Genomic DNA, 20,212 nt, shown 5'->3' with positions numbered 1-20,212 from the left:
GGCTGCCAGTGAATATATGAAAGCTGCCACCCCACGCGCCTGCCCCACCATCTCCGGTGGGTCCACACCTTAAAATAATACCGGTGGCGCGTGGGATTACGCGAGTGGGTCTATCGTTTGGAACCATTAGGCTGGGCCGTCTGGTAACCGCTTGTGTCCAAATAAATACGTTACATCCGGGATTTACGGTAATACCACATAATTTTTTTTTCTTTTTTTTTATTTATTTTAGTTTTATTTATCACCTAAATTTGATTTAAAATTAAATAAACAATATTTAAATTTTTATCCCGTCCTAAAGGAATTAAGACTTAAAATTTTAATTTAACTAATTTAATACGTAAAAAATTATTGAAGTATTATACTATTTTGAATAATGAGTGTATTAATAAATTATATCGAATTAATTTAAATAAACAAAAATCGATACTTTTGTTTGACAATTTTTTTTTTTAATGATAGGGACTATATTGTTAAAAAAAAATTATAAAATAAAAATTGTAATATTGATGATAAGCTTTTTAATTAGAATGGATAATGAAAGTTTTAGAAGTATTAACAAATTAAAATCAGGATTAAATAATTAATATAGGTTATCCATTATCAAAAGTTTTTATTTTTTATTTTTAAATTTTGTATTTATTTTAGATTAAATTTGGGTAATATATATTTATTGTTGTAATTATTATTATAAATAATTTGCATGTAAATGGATAATTAAAAAAAAAAAAAAAAAGGGAATACGTGGCATGATTATGATGGGGCAAAGGGATCATACGATTGTGATAGAGAAAGGAAGAAGCTATCACTATTAAAGGATTGTTTGGTCAACCTTTTCTTTTGTTTCTGTTGACCGAAATTTCATTTATATTTAATTTCCACTAGGGTTATTTATTTTTATTTCTTTATTATTGATGGTATTCGGGGAGAAATACATTTGTCATACTAATTTATCACGACTCGAAAGTTTCAAATTTGGGACGGTGACCAAAAAGATAAAAGCCAAAGAAAATAAAATAAAAGTATACTATAAAATATGGTAACTTTTGAATCAAATTAAAATAAATAACATTACTGTTAAATACAAAAGTGAGACGACACTGTTGACAAATTAAAAGAAGAAAATAAAACGAAATTAAAAAAATATTTAAAATACAAGATGGACTGACGCCTCGGAACGACCTTCTCTGTAATCGTACATCTCTTAGACACTCCCTCACCTTACCGACTCTACCTACAAACAATTAAAAGAAGAAAATAAAAGTTTAAATGGGATTTGAAGAATAAAAATGTAAAATATTTTTTAAAATAAAATTATAAATTTTGTTTCAAATAGTGTTCCAAATAAGTCCAATAATATTATATTTATTTTCTTTTTGAAAATACGTGAGTGCATTTTGCTAAAGTATTTTCAAATGGTTTTCAAAAGTCTTACCATTTTAATATTAAAAAAAAAAAAAAAAAAACTCTACATTTTATAAATTATCTTTAAACTTTTAATATTCTTAATTTAATTAATTATCCATTAAATCTATACATTTTATTATTGGTTCTTTTTGTATAAAAGTAATACAAAATAATTATTTCCAATATATAAAATCCAAAAAACCCACTAATTAATGTTACTTAAAACATCTTAATCTTTTTATAATAATTAATCATTTAAATTACAAAATTGATTTATTTTGAAATTATAAATAAAACTAAAATTAAAGGCATGGAAATAAAAATAAATATGAAATTGGAAGGAAAAATTGAAAGTCAACAATTGACTTAAAAATAATTTGATATTGACGTCTCATTCCCCTAAAATCCTCCATTTATGTGTTGTCAATTTGAAAAGAACATTAAAAATATATTAAAATAATAAATTAAATTCAGATATATACTTGGATTTGATATATTATTTGAAAGTAAACCCATTTGACTAAAAAGCAATTAAATTTTATGTTATATATATTTTTTTTTTACTCTTTTTTAAGTTTTTAATTTAACATTTTCATTAAAATTTTAAATTCTATGTATAATAAAGTATTTATCTTTTAATTAAGCAATTATTTGTGTGTTACAATAATGTTAGAGAATTAGGAGAGACAAGAACAAAACATTATTGTTCTAAACTTCAATGCACCATACCCCATCAAATAACTATGTTTCTATAAGTGGCAGACCTACATTATGGACTTTGTGTATATATATATATATATGTTATGATTTACAAATGCAAAGAGTGTAGTAAAGCTTACACGCTATGTGTATGTATCGGATAACTAATCATCAATAGTCACTAAAGAATGATTGCTGAAAAAGGTATTTGGTGAATAGATTATACGCTGTGTGTTTCGAAACCACCAAGGTGTTTTGATTTTGATTGATTATTGTATAATAGTTTGCATATCTATCCCCAATGGGACGCGTTACAGATTAATGTTAATACTCGCACTGTTTTTAAAATAAATTTTAGGTAAGGGCAAGATTGGGGCACGAGAGTGACAAAGAAGGTGGAGAAGCTAGTCATGGGGCAACTCCAAAATCTTTATGTCTTCTCTATTTAAGATGTTGCATACGGTTTAATTGTGTGACACTTACTATCGCCCTTGAATAAGTCAACCAACTCAAACTCGAATTGTTGGTTGCGCAAAGGTTCAATTTCGAAACGTCCACCCTTATTCTTAGAAAAAAGTTTTGAAAAATTAGTTTAGAGAAAGTTATTAATGTTTTGACCTAATCGTCAAACGTCAAAACATTTTTAGGATTTGAAAAACTTACTATGATGTTCCTCTGTATGTTCTTGAGTTTCTTTTGGATTTTGAGTAGACCAACTTTTCATGGAGGGTTTCTTACATTAACCTCGACCTCGACCTCTTAACTTTGGCCTTAGCTTGTCACTTCCACTTTTTCTCGATTGGACTTTGTAACTTTGATCTTATTGCTTCATCTTTTCAAGACCTCGTTGTCATATCGTTAGTATCTTGTCGACAATTCTATTGGTCACACTTTTTTTCTCTAGATATTTCTTGTTTGATTCCCTCCCCTTAAATCTTTCAAGGACGGGCTTGATTGCCCAATCATGTTAGAATCCGAACTAGGTATAAGTTTATTGTCTTGAACTTCATGATCTCTCCCTAGCGGATCTTGTTTAGAAGGTCGAAGAGGTGTAACTTCCTACACTCTTCATAGGTGACAATCCTCATATGAACCATCTCCATTTTCACTTCCATTTGTAGACTTTCAAGCATTTTTTTCTTTCCCGTATATGATGCTCACTTTTTTCTATCAAAATTTGGACAGGATAAAATACTTGACCCTCATATGACAACAACAAACCTTTTTATGAATGTGGTGTATCAACAAGTTTCAATGTATAAGTTAGTTCAGAGTTAAGACAAGAAAATCGAGATTAGGCTAGACCAAAATGACTCATAATAGGAGACGCTGGTAGCAAGCCTCATATAAAGTCAACCAAGAAACTTGGATTTCGATGTTTAGCTCGTTTTATAAATTTATAACCTCATTTAGCGTTTAAGATAAGAAACTTTATCGATCGTAATCAGCTATAAAATTTAAGATATGTTAGAGAGGAAACAATGGAAGGTTTGGTTTAAAAGTCATTGATTTGTTTGATTAATGAATAAAGTATGGTTTTGGTTTAAATTAAATGTTAGTGGGGAAGTCTTAGTAGGTGAGAATTGGAACTACTTATTGTCCCTAATCATTAGATTTCTAACATTTGGGGTTCATTTAATTTTTATCCATCATTATGCCCAACAACACCATGCCCCACCAAAGTTCTCAAAAAATATTGGATTAATTCACATAAATATTGATTTAAGAATGATTAAGAATGATGGGTTTTTGAGTAAAAATTAAAATCCAAAAATTATGAACCCTAAATTCCAATTCTATGTTGTACAAATATACATAATCCAAATGACACCTCCTATAGTCTTCAAAGCCATAATGGAAGGTGAAAGAGATTGCATTGTTGGTTGAGATTCCAATCTCTCTCTCCTTTTTGCACCGTCCCTAGGATTAGTTCCTTCAATCACAATCTTATTAAAATCTTTCGGGAAACAGCTCCTCAATGCATTACCGATCTTATTGGTGTCATATACATATTACCTAGATTATTAATATAGTTGAACCGAATAATTGGGTTGACCCTCTCATTTATAGATGACAACCAGAGTGATCCTGTAAGAGTGGTTTAGTAATCTTTTTTTTTTTTTTTTTTTTTTTTTTTTTTTTTTTATCACGGTGTTAAGTAGATTTCTAATATTGAAATTCACTTGTGAACGTTGGTGTCAAAAAAAAAAAAAAGATTTAGATTGGATTGAATTTTAGGAAAACTGAAAAATTCGATTTGATTTTCGGGTTGACATTTTCTTAGTCTTGAAAATAAGGTTACAACTAATTCAGCCCTATATTACTTTCGAAAAGATTAAGAATATTTGTCGTTTGTGACTTGTAAATGTTTGATATTTGAACTTTATGAGATTTTAGTTATTAATGTAACATATACAGTAAAGAAGTAGGGTTAAGAACAACCCGACAAGCTAGCTCAACCCAACTCGAAAGTAGAGGGTTGGTTGGATTGTGAACTCTATTCAAGTTACTCGAGTCCCTAATCCAAAATTTCAGATTTGTGATTTTTTTTTTTAACCTAATACAATCTAGCCCGATAAGAGCGTAATGATGAGAGTAAGACTTAGAATATAGGAATCTTTCAACAAATTTTCTCTCTCTATTTGATGGCCTTGAAAACAAAAATGGAAGATGGAGATGGGTTTTAGTTTATTTTGTTCCCAAAATCATCTCTATCTTTAGGGAAGTGAAATGGCGTCTTTTTAAGCTTGTGGAAAAGACATGGGGAAATAGGGGTTTTCAACGATGTTCAAAGTAGGGAGCAATGGCACATGGTAGGGTCCTCAAAAGCACATAATAAAAAGAAAATCCTTCCTTAGGCCCTATCTCTTTTTCAAACTATCCCATGGAACCTCACCATTTTACCCCCAAACCCTAAATTTTCCCCTTACCCTCCATATGCTATGTGTACTAAAGTTGCTATCGAGAATGTACCTTTTGACGTTTTCTTATTTATGTTTTGTAACAGTCCAAATCTACTGCTAGCTAGCAGACATATTGTCCTTTTTAAAACGCGTCTTAGGGGGCTTCCCCTCAAAGTTCTTAAAATGCATATGCTTGGGATAGGTTTCTAACTCTTTTAAAGAATATTTTGTTCTTCTCCCCAACCGATGTGCGATCTCACAATCCACCTCCCCCCCCCCCCCTTCAGGGCCTAACGTCCTTGCTAGTACTCGTTCCCTTTTAGGGTCCAACGTCTTTGTTGGCACATCGCCTGGTGTCCGACTTTGATACCATTTGCATCACCTACATAGGCCACCAATTGTGAGATCCCACATTGGATGGGGAGGAGAACGAAACATTCTTTATATGAGTGTGGAAATCTCTCTCTAGCAGATGCGTTTAAAAAAACCTTGAAGGAAAGCCTAAAAGGACAATATCTACTAAATCGTGAGCTTAAGACGTTACAAAGTTAGCGTCATATGTTTTAGGGACTCGAGTGAATATTCAAACAACGATTTTAAGCTTGTTTGCTTATGAAACTTCAGTAATATAACTTAAGTTTGTACATGTATAAACGGAGTGTTTTACTACATAGAGATGACCAAAACAACATAGATTATATCTTCTTATACAAACATTAATGATATAATGTAATCTTCAAATTATAACTACAAACATGAATGATTAAGACCTCAACTTTTCTATCAATATGTCGACAATAATATATTATATCAAAATCTAATAAAAAGAGATGTATGACCCAATCGAATCAAAACTAATGAACATTGAAGCGACGTATCACCTGATCGAATCAAAATTAGTGAAATATGGAAGACGAATGTTTTTTTTTCCTAATATTAATGATATCAAAATAAAAAAGGAGGAAGCACACAATGTGATGTATATTCCAAAGTTTGCCAAAAAGTACACCAAACATATTGCATGCATATTGTTGCTTAGAATGTGACATTTTTGGTGCCAAACTTTGAAAGAGACACACCAAACATGTAGCTTGTTTTTCAAGGGAAAATCCCTTTCATTTCTTTAATTTGTTGGGTGTCAATGTTGGAGTTATTAAATTTGCAATTATGTTAATGAATTATTACTCGTGGTCCGAAAATAATAATTTAGTATCTAAACTTTAGTTTATAACAATTTAATCTTTTCTTTCAATAATTTTAGGTGCATTCAGATCTATAAACTAATTAGAGACCAAATGTGTTTTAAATTATAAAATCGAACATCGACACTTAATTTTGATGGAGTTTTACATGGTAAGAAATGAACTGGTATTAAAGCATAATGTGACACCCGAGTAAATGAGGGGTAGATGGAAGACTTAAAAGAATTAAAAATTATTACTTATACCAACCCAGTGTACTTTTCTTTTTGGTGGTTCAATCATGAGAAGTCTAAAGTTTAGGGCATACTTCGACAAATTCTACGTTGGTTGGGTGAGCTCTTAATAATTTTTTTAGGAAGCATGTGAGTGAGAACAAAGTATGTTGCAATGATCTATGTTGATTTATGAAGATAGTCATCACTATTGGAAGCGAGAAGAAGGTAACTTGACCATATTACAGGAGATGCACGAGAATGTCGAGTCTATTAAGTGTCGAATCCAAATTTCAAATCCTAGAAATAGACGGAGCATTACATATAATGCTTAAATTGTTTTATACTAAAATTTAGAAGCTAAACGGTTAAAAAAAAGTTGAAGGACTAAATTGTCATTTTCATAAAAATTCGAGTAGGGTTTTTTTTATGGCTAAGTCTTTTTATTTCAGTTAAAGAAAGTTAACTCATGTTATAAGAAATCTTGTGGCCGCCGCTCATCTCCGCCCTTAGTCGGAACTGATTTCATCACCGGCCGCCTATGATTCAAGAAATCTTGTGCCCTCCGCCACTCGCCAAAGCTCGTCGGAGTTAAAAGAGTAGCTGCCAGATCTCTACTCCAATTGCGCTCAACCACCGCCTCTGTCTTCGATTTGGGCCACCACGCCGTCGGAAAGGTCTACCACAAGGGCACGGTACTGGTAAAGAAAGTGACCGGTTCTGTCAGATCGATTTGACCGGTTCACATGGACAGTGTTTTATTGTCTTCGGTACCAACTTATTATTCTCTAATTACTATATCCCAATTATGTGCCCATGATTATGATAATACTATTACACTAACCTAATGTCAAGTTAGGAGTATTTTGAGATTCTACATCGGTTGGAGAGAGGTGTGGAACATTCTCTCTAATAGACGCGTTCTAAAACTGTGAGACTGACGACAATACGTAACGTGCCAAAGCGAACAATATCTGTACGCTGGCTCCCTCATAGACGCATTTTAAAAACCTCAAAGGAAGTTCACAAAAGAAAGTTCAAAGATAACAATATGTGCTAGAAGTGAGCTTGAGCTGTTTCAATACATGTGAAAACTCTTATAAATATTTTAAATATAAATCAACGAGAATAATTTTAGATATTTTGACGGATCTGAAATTTCGTTTATTATATTGTGTTTGTAACAGCTCAAGCTCGCCGTTAGCAATATTATCTGTTTTAATCCGTTATATATCGTCGTCGGCCTCATAGTTTTAAAACTAGTCAGTTAAAGAAATGTTTTCGACAATGTATGTAAGATTTCACAATTCACCCGCTTAGAGGTTAGGAATCCTTAAAAAAAAAAAAACATTGTTTAGAACACATAAATTTAATTGACCCCGTGGAATTTCTCTATCATGGAACGATAAATTTAAATACTTAATATCCCTAATTTTTCCTATTAATATATTTCATTTTTGGTTTTGGTTACTAATATTAAATAATAAAACCAGTTTTTGTCTTTAATGAGAATAAGCATTACGTAGGACTCGATAAATATTGCTTCAAACCTTTGAAATACAGATAATATGACTAAGTTATTAAGTATTAGATTGGCAACCATGCTTAGCTCTTGTTTAAATTTTTTTAATACTTTAATTATTTAAAATTATATTATCAATCGGATATGCACACATACTAAAGGAATGAATAATAATTCAGTAGTAATAGACAAAAATCAATGATCAAAATAAGGTAAAAAAGGAAGGAAATTAAGTTGCCAAATAAAAGAGAGAGAAGGGAAACTTGGGATGAAGTCCAAGTTCCCGGGTCCATATATGGAATACACCAGACGTACCTCTTGTCCATCTAATCCTGATCTAGCTCAATCGAGTTCTCTTTTGATCTAATTAGAAAAGGAGTTAGCAAAAAACGTGTAAGAGGATCATATAAATACTTTTCTTTAAACTTGAAGAAGGTAATTTTTTTCGTGATTACTAAAATTCTTCCTAGCTAATAAGCATCCGAACCTGTAAAAAGCACTACACTAGTCAGATGTGTAAGTCATATTCATTCCCTTTCAAACAAATCTTAAGGTTGCTCTCACGTGAAAGTCAGATGTGTTACACTTTTCGAGTTTTGTCAACAATAGTTTGACGCCATTTGTGGAGAAGAAAACGCTTACTAGAAATATCAACATGTCATATTTGGATTAAGATGGGAATGATTTAGATGAGGATCATCACTTACGAAGAATGTTGGATGGTACACTGTCATGACATCCTACTCAACCAAGCTAACTAGAGGAAAAGATAGAGGCGCTAAAAAAACAGAAGTAACTTGAATCTTATTTTTTATTGGGATGATTCTTTATGGTTTTTAAAGTTCGTTTTTTTTTTTTTTTTTAAGTGGACGTAGGACTAACTTTAGTAGATTAGACTACATAAGGTCTCCCGTATAGGTGAAATAGGGCGTAATAGGTAGACTTTATGGTAGGGTTGGACCCATGGAAAAGAGGGTTTTAAAAGTTAGCCCATCCCAAGTTGTATTACAATAATATGGGAAGGGACCCAAGATTTACAAGACTAGTGACCAATTAATAGCCTTCTCCTTTACCCTCTGGCTGCCTGATTTTGTTAGGTTCTTGCTGACTTTTGGGTTCAAAATTAATGCTAATAATAAAGGGCAAATATTTGAAAAAGCTGTTTTTTAATTAATTAATTAATTAATATAGTGGTTGGAATCAGTAACCTAAACTATATTTGACAACAACCATTTATTTTGCTTTTAAACTTGCCTTTCAAATAATTTATGAAACCAATATCAAAACGTTTGTACTAATTTACACACAAAAAAAAAAAAAAAAAAAAAAAAAAATTCAATAATTATATATATATATATATATATATCTCGTCAATTTTAGATAAATATTATTAATATTTTATTTTAAAAATACTCTTGATATTTGAAAAGTGTTATTCTACAGTTCAAGTCTACTGCCAGCAGATATTGTCCTCTTTGGGCTTTCTTTTTCGGGCTTTCCCTCAAGGTTTCAAAAACACGTCTGCTAGGGAGAGGTTTCCACACCCTTATGAACGATGTTTTGTTCTCCTCCCTAACCGATGTGGGATCTCACAATCCATCCCCTTTAGGGCCCAACGTCCTCATTGGCACATCGTTCCTTTCTCCAATCAATGTGGGACCCTCAAATTCATCACCCGTTGGGACCAGCGTCCTTGTTTGGCCCATTGCCCTTGCCGGCACACCGCCTCGTGTCTACCCCTCTTGTTGTACTAGGCGTTTGGCTTTCATTATTGATATTATTTTTGGGGTGGTGTCTATGCAAGTTTCTTTAAATTTAAAGGTAAATCCGATTGGTGGAGTGAATACTACTTCTTTCTTATTGCAGTTTATGCTGACAAAATTTTCGGCTAGCCAGTCCATTCCTAATATGACATCGAAATCCATCATATCTACTACTTTCAAGTTTACTTGGATGGTTCGTCCAGCTATTACTACTTGTCCGTCCTTTACTCTATTTTTAATAACTTGTGAGATCTCACATAAATGGAGAAGGAGAACGAAACACCGTTTATAAGGGTGTGAAAACCTCTCCCTAGCAGACGCGTTTTAAAAACCTTGAGGGAAAACCCAAAAAGGGAAAACCGAAAGAGGACAATATCTGGTAGCAGCGAATGACTTGGGCAGTTACATCCTTACAATTAATATCACGTTTAAAAAAATATCCCTGAAGTATAAAAAACTCGGTCGATATATTCATGGTTTAAAATTTTTTATTGTAATAAAACTAATTTTCAAATATTAGTATTTTCTAAAATGGAATTTTTAATATTGCATGCTTTTGAAAAAAACTAGTAATCACTATTTGAGTTGGATGCATGATAGTGAATGCCTAGATTTTAATTAACTATAGTGATAGCAATAATTAGTTAACCTAAATGTTGATTAAATATAGTAAAAGGAACCAACGGTATTTATTTTATATGATAATAGCTAATTAATTTGTATGGTTAATGATTGACCTATAAAAATTAATATCAACATCGTTAAATTTGATTAGGGAATTTAAACCTACCCTCTAACATAAAACACATAGTTGATAGTACATAAAATAAATGCATTAACTACATTAGCTCAATAAGATATGATTTGTCACATGCCTCATATGTCATTATAACATTCTAAAACATATATTTAGTGAATAAAAAAATATTTTTATTTTGGATCAAAATTTGAGGTAGATGCATAAGGTATGGTAGAAAATAAGAAGGAAAGAAATTTATATAAATTTTTTTTTTTGAAAAATAGGCCTGAAAATGTGAAAACTGGAAATATAGCCTCGATGGTTTAGAAAATTTACAAATCCAACACACCAAAAGGACACCTCTCCAATTTGGCCACTTCGAGGCTCGAGGAGGCCAGATCGTTACCCCTCGCCAATAGGAGCCTGACATGGGGTAGAAGTGATTGATTAGTTGATTGAAATCGGTTGGGTGTCACAATCCTACTCTTGTGGTAGTGGGATTACGATTGTGCGACACTTGTTCTAAACCAACAAACAAGTCAGCCGTGAGAAATTCGGACGTTGCAGGCAATGTCGATGTATGTTCATGTCTCGAGTCACGTTTGTAAGAAATGTTTTAGAAAATATGAGCGATGAAGTACACTTAAAACGATTTGAAAGAATTGAGGAAAACAAGGTTATATGACTATAAGCAATTAAAGGAACGCCATAGATTAAATAGCATATGACTAAGGGTAGGAAGAATTGGCAACTAATCATAGCTCCTATAATACATTTTGGGGCATTTTAGCCTTAACGGGTGTAGACATGCTTTTTGTGAACGGTCATATACCCCATATTGACACAACATGAAATATTAAAGACTTATTTTAGATGAAAGCATGTAAAACGAGTTTGGAACGAACATCTGGCCATGGACAACACGTCCTAGACAAGCATGATTGGGACATCTGACATGCAGCCATAGACAACACGCCTTGGATAAGCATGACCGTGACATTCTCTCCCCCACTCAATTGGTTGACGTCTCTGTCAACCGACTCTTCACAAACTCAGTGATGTAGGTTGATACTGACTTTAGGTCTCTTGATGCGTTTCTAGCCAGCATTGAGGAGTCTCCTCCAATCTTCAAGGAACTGTTGAAAACCACATCTTGGTTTGTTGACTTTTGGCGTCTTCTTTGTCAGTGTTGCCTCTCTATGCTTGATGTCTTCTTGGTCGATAGAGTAATGATTCATGTTACTAACGTGGATAACAGGGCTAGTCCACATCCATTAGAGCAATTGGATCCTATATGATGTTTTCTCGATTTTGTGGATAACTCTGACTGGTCCATAGCATTTTCACACCAGTCTTTAACTCTTGTTACTTTGATCTCGGAGTTAACCTGACCTCAACTTGATCAGAACTCTCTCTCCATCTTGAAACTGTTGTGGTCGACGCTTCTAAATGGCTCTTCTCTTTATTCATCTGGATGGTACTTATGCGTGAGCATGTGTTGTTTTAGAGGTTTGTCTCTATGTTCCTTCTTCAGTGGAGGTTTTGGCTTGGTGTTTCTCCCCAACCCTTGGGTGACCGCTAACAGCAGGCTTTGTGGGTCTAATGGACCCGACTGTTAGCAAGTCATTTAGCTGCTTGTAGAATTCAGCTAGCTCGAGTTGAGTCGTACGACATCATTTGTGGCAAGCAATCTCGCCCCTGATTTAACATCAATCTCATTATTTATCTGCCCAAGTGGAGATAAATACTTTGTCCGACTTCCTTATCTCACATCATGATGTTTTCTGAATTGACCGTCAGACTTGTGTTGGGGTTGGCTTGCTTGAGATTCCTCTTCAAATACAATGGTAACGAGCTTAAGTTTCATCATGGCTTAGGTTCTTTCTCAATTATAGTGCGACATCATTTTTATCCCTCCTAGTCGACGAGTATTTGTTTTGATAATCGTCGGGTTGGAACCCGTTATTACTAAGCTCTTTGCTAAGGGCATGAAAATTACTTTGTGTTCTAGTAGGAAATCCATCCCTAACACGATGACAAAGTCGTCCATCTTGACTATCACAAAGTTGGTTCGTCCAGTCCAAGTACCCAGCTTGATGAGAGATCTCTTCGCAACTCCTAAGATATGAAAGCTACTAAATTTACGGCCTTCATCTTTCTTGCGTTTCGATGCTAAAAGATATTTAAGCGTTTTGCTTTGGTCTCCGTCATGAATTTGTGTGTGGCTCCATAGTTGATAATAGTGTTTCTGACCACTCTATGATTAACCTAGGCCTCGACATACATAAGACCGAGTTCATTGGCTCTTCTATCTCTTCTCGAGAGCAGACAAGAAATTTAGTCATCCCTGCGAAGGTGTCCAACATTTTCAACTAATGGTATTTTGTTTCTATCGTCTCATATTCAACTTCTAAATCGTGCAGAGTTTTGCTTGGAAGGCGTATAGTGCCACCTTCTGTGAGCATTTGAATACTTAATGAGCCCCCTTGCATATGAAGCAAGACGGGGTGTCTTCACTTTGACTTTGACTGTTCTGGTTGTGAGGTCGCCACCATGGATTTCTCCCTCTCTATTGAGAGGATTCGTATTCCTCCTCTCTACCATCGAGTTGGTCACTTCCCACACCTCTGAAGTTGGGTCGGTAATTCTCTTTTTCACCACTTGCGGAGGCGTGATTCTGCTCTCTCTTGGGGTTCATGGATACTAAGATCAAATAATCATTCAACAGTAGACCAAGCTGTAGAAAGGTTTTGAATTCTTTGTTCATAGAGCTTTATTTTCACCCACGACTTCAACCCCTCAATAAAACTACAGACCTTACGTGTCTTAGACATATCACGAATATCTAACATAAGTCCAGAAAACTGCTTAACGTAGTCTCTGATATTGCCCGTATGACTCAACTCTCTTAACTTTCTTCTTACCGTTATCTCGACATTCTCTAGGAAGAATTAAAAAAAAAAAAAAAAAAAAACACCTTTAAANTTTTTTAAAAAATTCAAAACATACCTTTTTTTTTTTTTTTTAGGTTTATATAAAATACTTATCAACTTTTAACAATAACAATAAAAAGTTTGGAGATAATTTACCGTCAATAATCCATTTCAATCCATACATGGTAAGAGCTTTGTGTACTTTTATTATAATGGGGAGAGTGTTATACTTTTAAATTTTCATTGTACCCGTGGAAAAAGTATTTTTAAATTAAAAAAAAAAAAGTTGTACTCATAAACTTTTTAAGATGGATATTTTTTTAAGAAATTTTTTGAAAGTTTAGAAATATTAGTAAGAAATTTAGAGGTATTTTTAAAACTTTTTATTTAATAATAACAGCAATGTTTTATCATGAGAACCATTAAACTGCTAGGAAGAAAAGGTGGTTACGTTTTTAGTATACTTTTAGTTTTGTACCAACACTACAAAATAAACAAGAAGCTATCTTTTTTAACTATTTGAAGGTAAGATTCTTAGAAGTATGCATTATTTAAACACTAAAACAAGTAATACAATTCACAGATTGAAGAAGAAAATAAAGTGAAAAAGATTCCAAAAGCTTTCCAAATTGACAAAGTGGGCAATGTGTGGTTTAAAAAGTAGCCACAAATTATGACTTCTCCCAAACTAAACATGTTCGTTTAAAGTCTATAACGTTAGGCTAGATGCCTTGTTTTCGAGGCTCTTTTTTCGAGAAAATATCAGTATTATTATCTTGTTTTGAATGCCCTTTGATTTATTATTTTATTTATCGGACCTCCTCGTATAAATAGTTTAATATCAATATAATAATTTTTTTCTAAATAAATAAATGATTTTAAGGTTTTTTTTTTTTAAGATCAACTAATCTAAACATTACTAAACTTCCATAGGTTATTATTATTTTTTTAATATCAACTTAGTGACTAAAATTGTAATGTTCTCAATGGAAATAATGAAAAGAAGTAAAAGAATATAATTTTTTGGGCTTACATCACCTGAGTATCTAAAGCCCATCTTCAAATTGTTAAAATAGTTATTAATTAAATAAAATAAGATAACTATATTCAACTCTTTATACCCAATAATTTCATTTATGTAAGGATTAAAAAAATAAAATAAAATTTGCTCGGTTGCCAGAAAACGTGCGAGCGTGAAATTCTCGCACCCGCAATCCACGTTCTCTCCCGGACGCTAAGGATATACCAAATGAAATCACACTCGGGTCAGCCCTCACAGTACACACCTGCAAGAGAGGAATCATGAGTAATAGAGAGAGATTGAACGGTCGTCGTAGTTTTCCGACGAATGCAAACCGGTGAAGACAAATCGAACCTCACCTCTCGTTTTAAGACACCCAACGAATCACGAATAATTCTCAAACATTCCCTACGCACAACTACTCGTCATAAGCTCACATGCAAGAAAAGGAAAGGTGAAATATAGAAAGAAAACGACGGATTACTAACGGTTTGCCCCGTCGGACATAAACGCTAGTGAGAGGAAAACTCCTTTCCTTCAAGTGTATAAAGGTAGTGTAACGCCATGGAAGAGAGGACTAACGAGCCATAGAACACCTTGATGCACACGAGCGATTACCACCAAAATGGTGTCGTAGCTTTGCCGGCCAAGAGGATGAACTGATTTCTGGTACAACTCTATGTGCTCAGGTTTCGGGATACGTTAGAAAACTTAAACGTTATGATGTGGTATATGTGTGACATCAATGATATGATATGATTGACATACAAAATAACGAACTAGCATGAAATACAACCTTCATTTATGCACGAAAGATATGAGAAATGATATGATGATATGTACAAAACACTAGTGGGGTTGTATTTAATATAATGAAAATGGAATAATGTTGGGACCTCATGCATTGAGGGATACCTCTTATCCTTCACGATAGTTAGGACGCATACGTTACAAGACAGAAAATTGTATGTGTTTGCATTTAACCCCAATCCGAATAGACATGGCTGACTACAAGAGAATTTTTGAAAATCTAATTCGAGCCTATGGGCAATATCATCCCTTCAAACTAGTCCCAGTCTGGTACTCAAAGGAGTAGTTTTCTTGAGGACCACCAAAGCTAAAGAGGTCAGGAACAAGGGTAATCAAATGAAGTTTTTATCGAGTTTGTTTTTTTATAAATTTGGGGGAAACTCCAGATTCTTCATCCACGATCCATAAAACTTCAATCAAAGGACACCATTAGCTACATGGCAAGAAGAGGGGAAGGTTTCGTGAAGAAATTATGAGTTAAAGAGACGTGTATCGTTCTTCTTAATAAGAGATGATTATGTGTGAAAATGGGTAAGAGATCCGAGAAATTTAAACTCAAAATTAGCAGCCCATACATGAATTCATCATTTCAAAACTATTTCTTAAGCTTAAGGGAAAAAGGGTAAAGAGATTTCATAGAGGAATCAAGATCTAAAAATGTCCAATGTCCCAACCAATAAGAAATTTTTATATTTTTCTTTGACAAATAATGTATTTTTTTTATGAACTTTTGAGGCTTATAACTTTGGCTATAGTCCAGAAAAAGGTAAATTTTTAGTTCTTAGTTCTTTCTTGCAACATGATCCTTAAGTTTCATAAAGGAATCGAGGGGAGAAACACTCTATATGGAGCTGAGAAGGGCGAGTTTCGGAAGTATTGAGTCTGATAGTCAAGTATTCTTCCCCTGTTTTAGAATGGTATGGGTGATAATTTTGGTAAATCTCTAAACCCTTTAGTTGCAACTAGAATTTTATAAAAGTGCTTAACTCTAAAGAGTTTTGCCGTTGGCATGCCTAGGGACACTTAGGCCAACCAGGGACATTTAATGACTCCGATTTAGGCCAACCAAGTAAGTGGTCTTACTATTGACACGCCTTTAGACTTGGTTGGATGACTTGAGTGATGCATGAATGATAAGTATGACCCAATTATGTGTCATTTTGTAATGTTATGATATATTATTCTTGCCATGATTATGTGATGATATGAGTACTATGTGATGCATGTACTTCTGGCATGTTATGTCATGTATGTAAATATACCATGTTCATATAATGCCTATGAGGCATCTTGGAGCTATGTATGTTAATATTGAAAGTGATGTCATGTATACGTATACATGTCTCATAGGAGAGTTATGCTACAAAAAGAATGCAACTACTTTGGCGACTACTTTGTATATCATAACCATGTACAATGTTTTTGAATTATGGGATCTCATACATGTTATCTGTCACAAGCATGAGATACTTCCCCAAGATATTTTGTATAGACGTATACACTACGATGTGCTCTTCTTCAGTTTGAGCATGCGCTAGTCCATAGTCAAGCCTAGGAAGTATGTGAGCTCACATAGTGGGTTCAACACGTGCATGAACTGCATGTAGAGAAGTACTATACATTCAACCCTAACCCTAAAAGAAAGTAGAGTCTAAGGAACAAGTACAAAAAGATAAGTTCCACCGTAAACCATAATTGCATATGATTACATCCCCAGCGAGGTTACTTCAGATTTCACTAATTAAATTTGATCCACGTCGTTAAGAGACTTTTCTAGAGTTGAACTCTCTATCGTTTACTCTCGGGGTTTATACTCTCCCTCGAGTGCAAACCTGGCATTGAGAGCAGTATTGGTTCTACAAGAACTACCTACTCAACTATTCTTTCTGTAATCAACTACCACTCAATCTCAAAACAAAACAAAACAAAAAACTAACCGATCAAACCAACTACTCAGTCAATTCGGTGGCATTGATTGAATCCTTGATTCAGTGTTAATGTATTCGATCCATTAGACCAAATTTCAATCTGCCCATATGCCGTATTTTAAAATAACCATATTCATCCTAGCACGATAATTTGACATTGATGTAAGGGTAGAGATAGCCTAATAATCACAATTTATTAGGACACGCCAAAAATACCCATCTGGCTCCAGTAAAAAGTTCATGATTTTGTCCAATAACACGAAATGGATGTCGGTTTGAAGTCTCACTTGAATACAGACAACATAAACTAGCTCTCTATACCCAGAACATGTAGCTACTAAAGACTTAGAAAAACAATCCAACTTTCACATGATCAATCATTCGTGAAGTGTTCCTAGCAGATCTTCATCACGGTATAGATAGAACCTGTAATGTTAGATAACCCAATTATTCATCAAGAACTAAATATAGAAAAGAAACGAGGGAAAAAGTTTAGTGAGCGAAATTGAAATAGTGAACAAGTAGAAAGAGAAGAGGCTAAGATGAAAACTCTGACCGTAACCAACCATATGACATATGTCTAATGCAAGAATAAGAATGATATTCGCATGAACTAGCAACTTCATTTTGTTACAAGAAAACAACGAAGCAGGCAAGTATAACAACCACAAGCCAGATTCAGAACAACCCAAACCATAAACACAACAAATAGAGAGAGAAATGGAGTTTTAGGTACGACCCAATAGAAAACTCTAACGAAATAAATTCTAAATATATGTCGAGTGTTTATTCAATTTAATCCCAATTGTAAAAAAGTTTCAAACTAGTCTTTCAGGTACTAATAATTATCAATTATAAACTTCTAGTAAATGAATATAAAATGTGACTGACGGTATTGACATGATACTCAGTGAGTTGGCAAAGACTCGAGTAGGAATTAAATCAGTCAGAAGAGAAAAGGCCATTCTTTTCCAACTTTTTAGACTTTTGGAGAAGGAATTAAGACTCCTATAAGAAGGCTTAGTTTCTCTCATAAATTTCTGTCAGGCCCGTAAGTATTATGTCATATAAGCTTATTTAACAACATATCACATCCACTATCAAATTGAAAAATGTTAAAATGTTGAAGGATTAAAGAGAAACTCTCTTTAAACCAAAAATTAGGACTAAAAGTCTAAAATTCTGACCTAAATAAGATCACACAGCAATCATGTCAACCTTTTAAAGGGCCCAAACTGATTTTATTCTACATCCCCAAGTAATATTAGTTGCTGAGCTTGCCTCTTCCTTCTCAATAGCAGCAGCATCGTGTTTTTGTTCGACTTAAAATTAGAATTTAGAACATAGAAGAATGCATTATTATGTGTTTAGCTCTGTCTATACCACAGTTCATCGACACGATGTTTAGAGTTCCTACAATAATGCAATTCCCATACCTGACTAGCCTATCTGAAAACAAATGTATAACCCAAATGCTGATGAGAACCATCAAAAACTAAGTTTCATGACCGAACACCACCGACCTTAGTAATGTTAGAAACAGCCAATTATGCAGTACCAATAAATAGACAGGAGGCGTCACCACCATTACCAAAGACATTTCTTCTTAACAAATCAACGACAAACATGAATTGACCAAAGCATGGTAAAGTGATGAACATAAACTCATAACATTACAACTCCCTAACCCCTGTTAAAAAAATTCAAAAACATAATATTGAAATATTCAACTTTAAGTTCAGCAGCATGCAAGTTCAAGCACAACATAAGTTAAAATAAAAACTTAAGATAACGATCATAGTAACTATTAAAGCATAAGAAAGAATGGCTCAACTACCACTTGAGGGCATTTAAAGTTTCAGGGTTAAATTTAGGACCAAATTCTAGAGCAAACAACAAACCGGAAATTCTCATAAATGAAAAAAGCAATATAATAGAACGAGTATACATACTGCTTTTCTCCAAGCTTGACTTCAGTTCCTCCATATTCTGGTAGAAGGACGGTTTCACCTTCCTTTACAACAACAGGGATAATGTTTCCATCTCTGTCACGAGTCCCAGGACCAACAGAGATAACTTTTCCAGAGTTGAGCTAGATTAAGAACAAAAATCAGTTCAGACAGAACTCAATAAATGAGCCACAAATTTTATGTTGCATGGCTGAACGATATAACAACTTTACACATGCTGGTTTATATACAGAAGTTTTTCCGACTCGTCCTTGAATACAAGGACTGTAAGATTTGATTAAATCAACATAAGCTAAAATCCACGCAATGATTGCCATTAACAAAACAACCATATGATTTTGAATCTCAAAAAGCTTGATGGAAGGATGTATCCTAAACTCTTCGGCAAAGCTCATCCAACAACAACAAAACTGAAATAGATTTCAGTGTTAAGCATTTCGGTCTTCACGGATATTCCCGATTTGAAAAGAAGAGAAAGGATATTATAAATCATATCATTGAACAGACTAACATTGAAATCCGGAGGAAATGAAAATTGTATATCCAACACTTGCAGGACTTCTTTAAATAGGCAATAACAATGTCTAATATTGAAATTAGTTAGATAATCACCAAATGAGATCACAAATCGAACTATAAGGGAACTTAGAACGAGAACAAACAAAAAAGTAACAGCAAATAGAACTAAACGAAAAATTATTATAAAAACACCCATCAACGAAAATGACTCTAGAAAGAATCCGTTGTCGCAACTTACCAGAGGCTCGGTAAAAAACAACGAAATCAAAAGCAAAATTTCAAGCGCGATTCGAATCTCCCACAGAAAACGACCCAGGAAACAAAAATTTCAGAGGAATTGAAATTGGGGAAAGATGTAAGGAAGATTCACCTTGCTGGACTTCTCAGGAAGCAAAATGCCGGAATTGGTTTTGGCAGGGGGAACAATCTTCTCGATCAGAACGCGATTGAGCAATGGAACTAATCGCTTCGCCATCTGAGGCAATCGGAGAAACTGAAACTCAGCCTAAACCCTAAGACCAACGTGGACGAGGATTCTGCAAATTGCGCAAAGTTTTCTGCTATGGGCTAGGGTTTAAGGAGGG

At 33.8% G+C, this 20,212-nt stretch overlaps 1 protein-coding gene across 1 annotated transcript; it reads right to left on the bottom strand.

Moving 5' to 3' along the window:
• Nucleotides 1-17,311: 17,311 nt before the first annotated feature.
• On the bottom strand, nt 17,312-20,212 carry LOC111438208 (10 kDa chaperonin, mitochondrial-like). Its single transcript, XM_023076163.1, has 3 exons — nt 19,999-20,212; nt 19,092-19,231; nt 17,312-17,565 (listed from the first exon to the last, which is right to left on the bottom strand). The coding sequence occupies exons 1-3, from the start codon at nt 20,101-20,103 to the stop codon at nt 17,517-17,519; spliced, it is 294 nt and encodes a 97-aa protein (XP_022931931.1). The 5' UTR covers nt 20,104-20,212; the 3' UTR covers nt 17,312-17,516.

This window comes from Cucurbita moschata, unplaced genomic scaffold, assembly GCF_002738365.1.
Source record: "Cucurbita moschata cultivar Rifu unplaced genomic scaffold, Cmos_1.0 Cmo_Scf00072, whole genome shotgun sequence".
Classification (NCBI taxonomy): Eukaryota; Viridiplantae; Streptophyta; class Magnoliopsida; order Cucurbitales; family Cucurbitaceae; genus Cucurbita; species Cucurbita moschata.
This window is presented reverse-complemented; position numbering and strand designations above follow the sequence as displayed.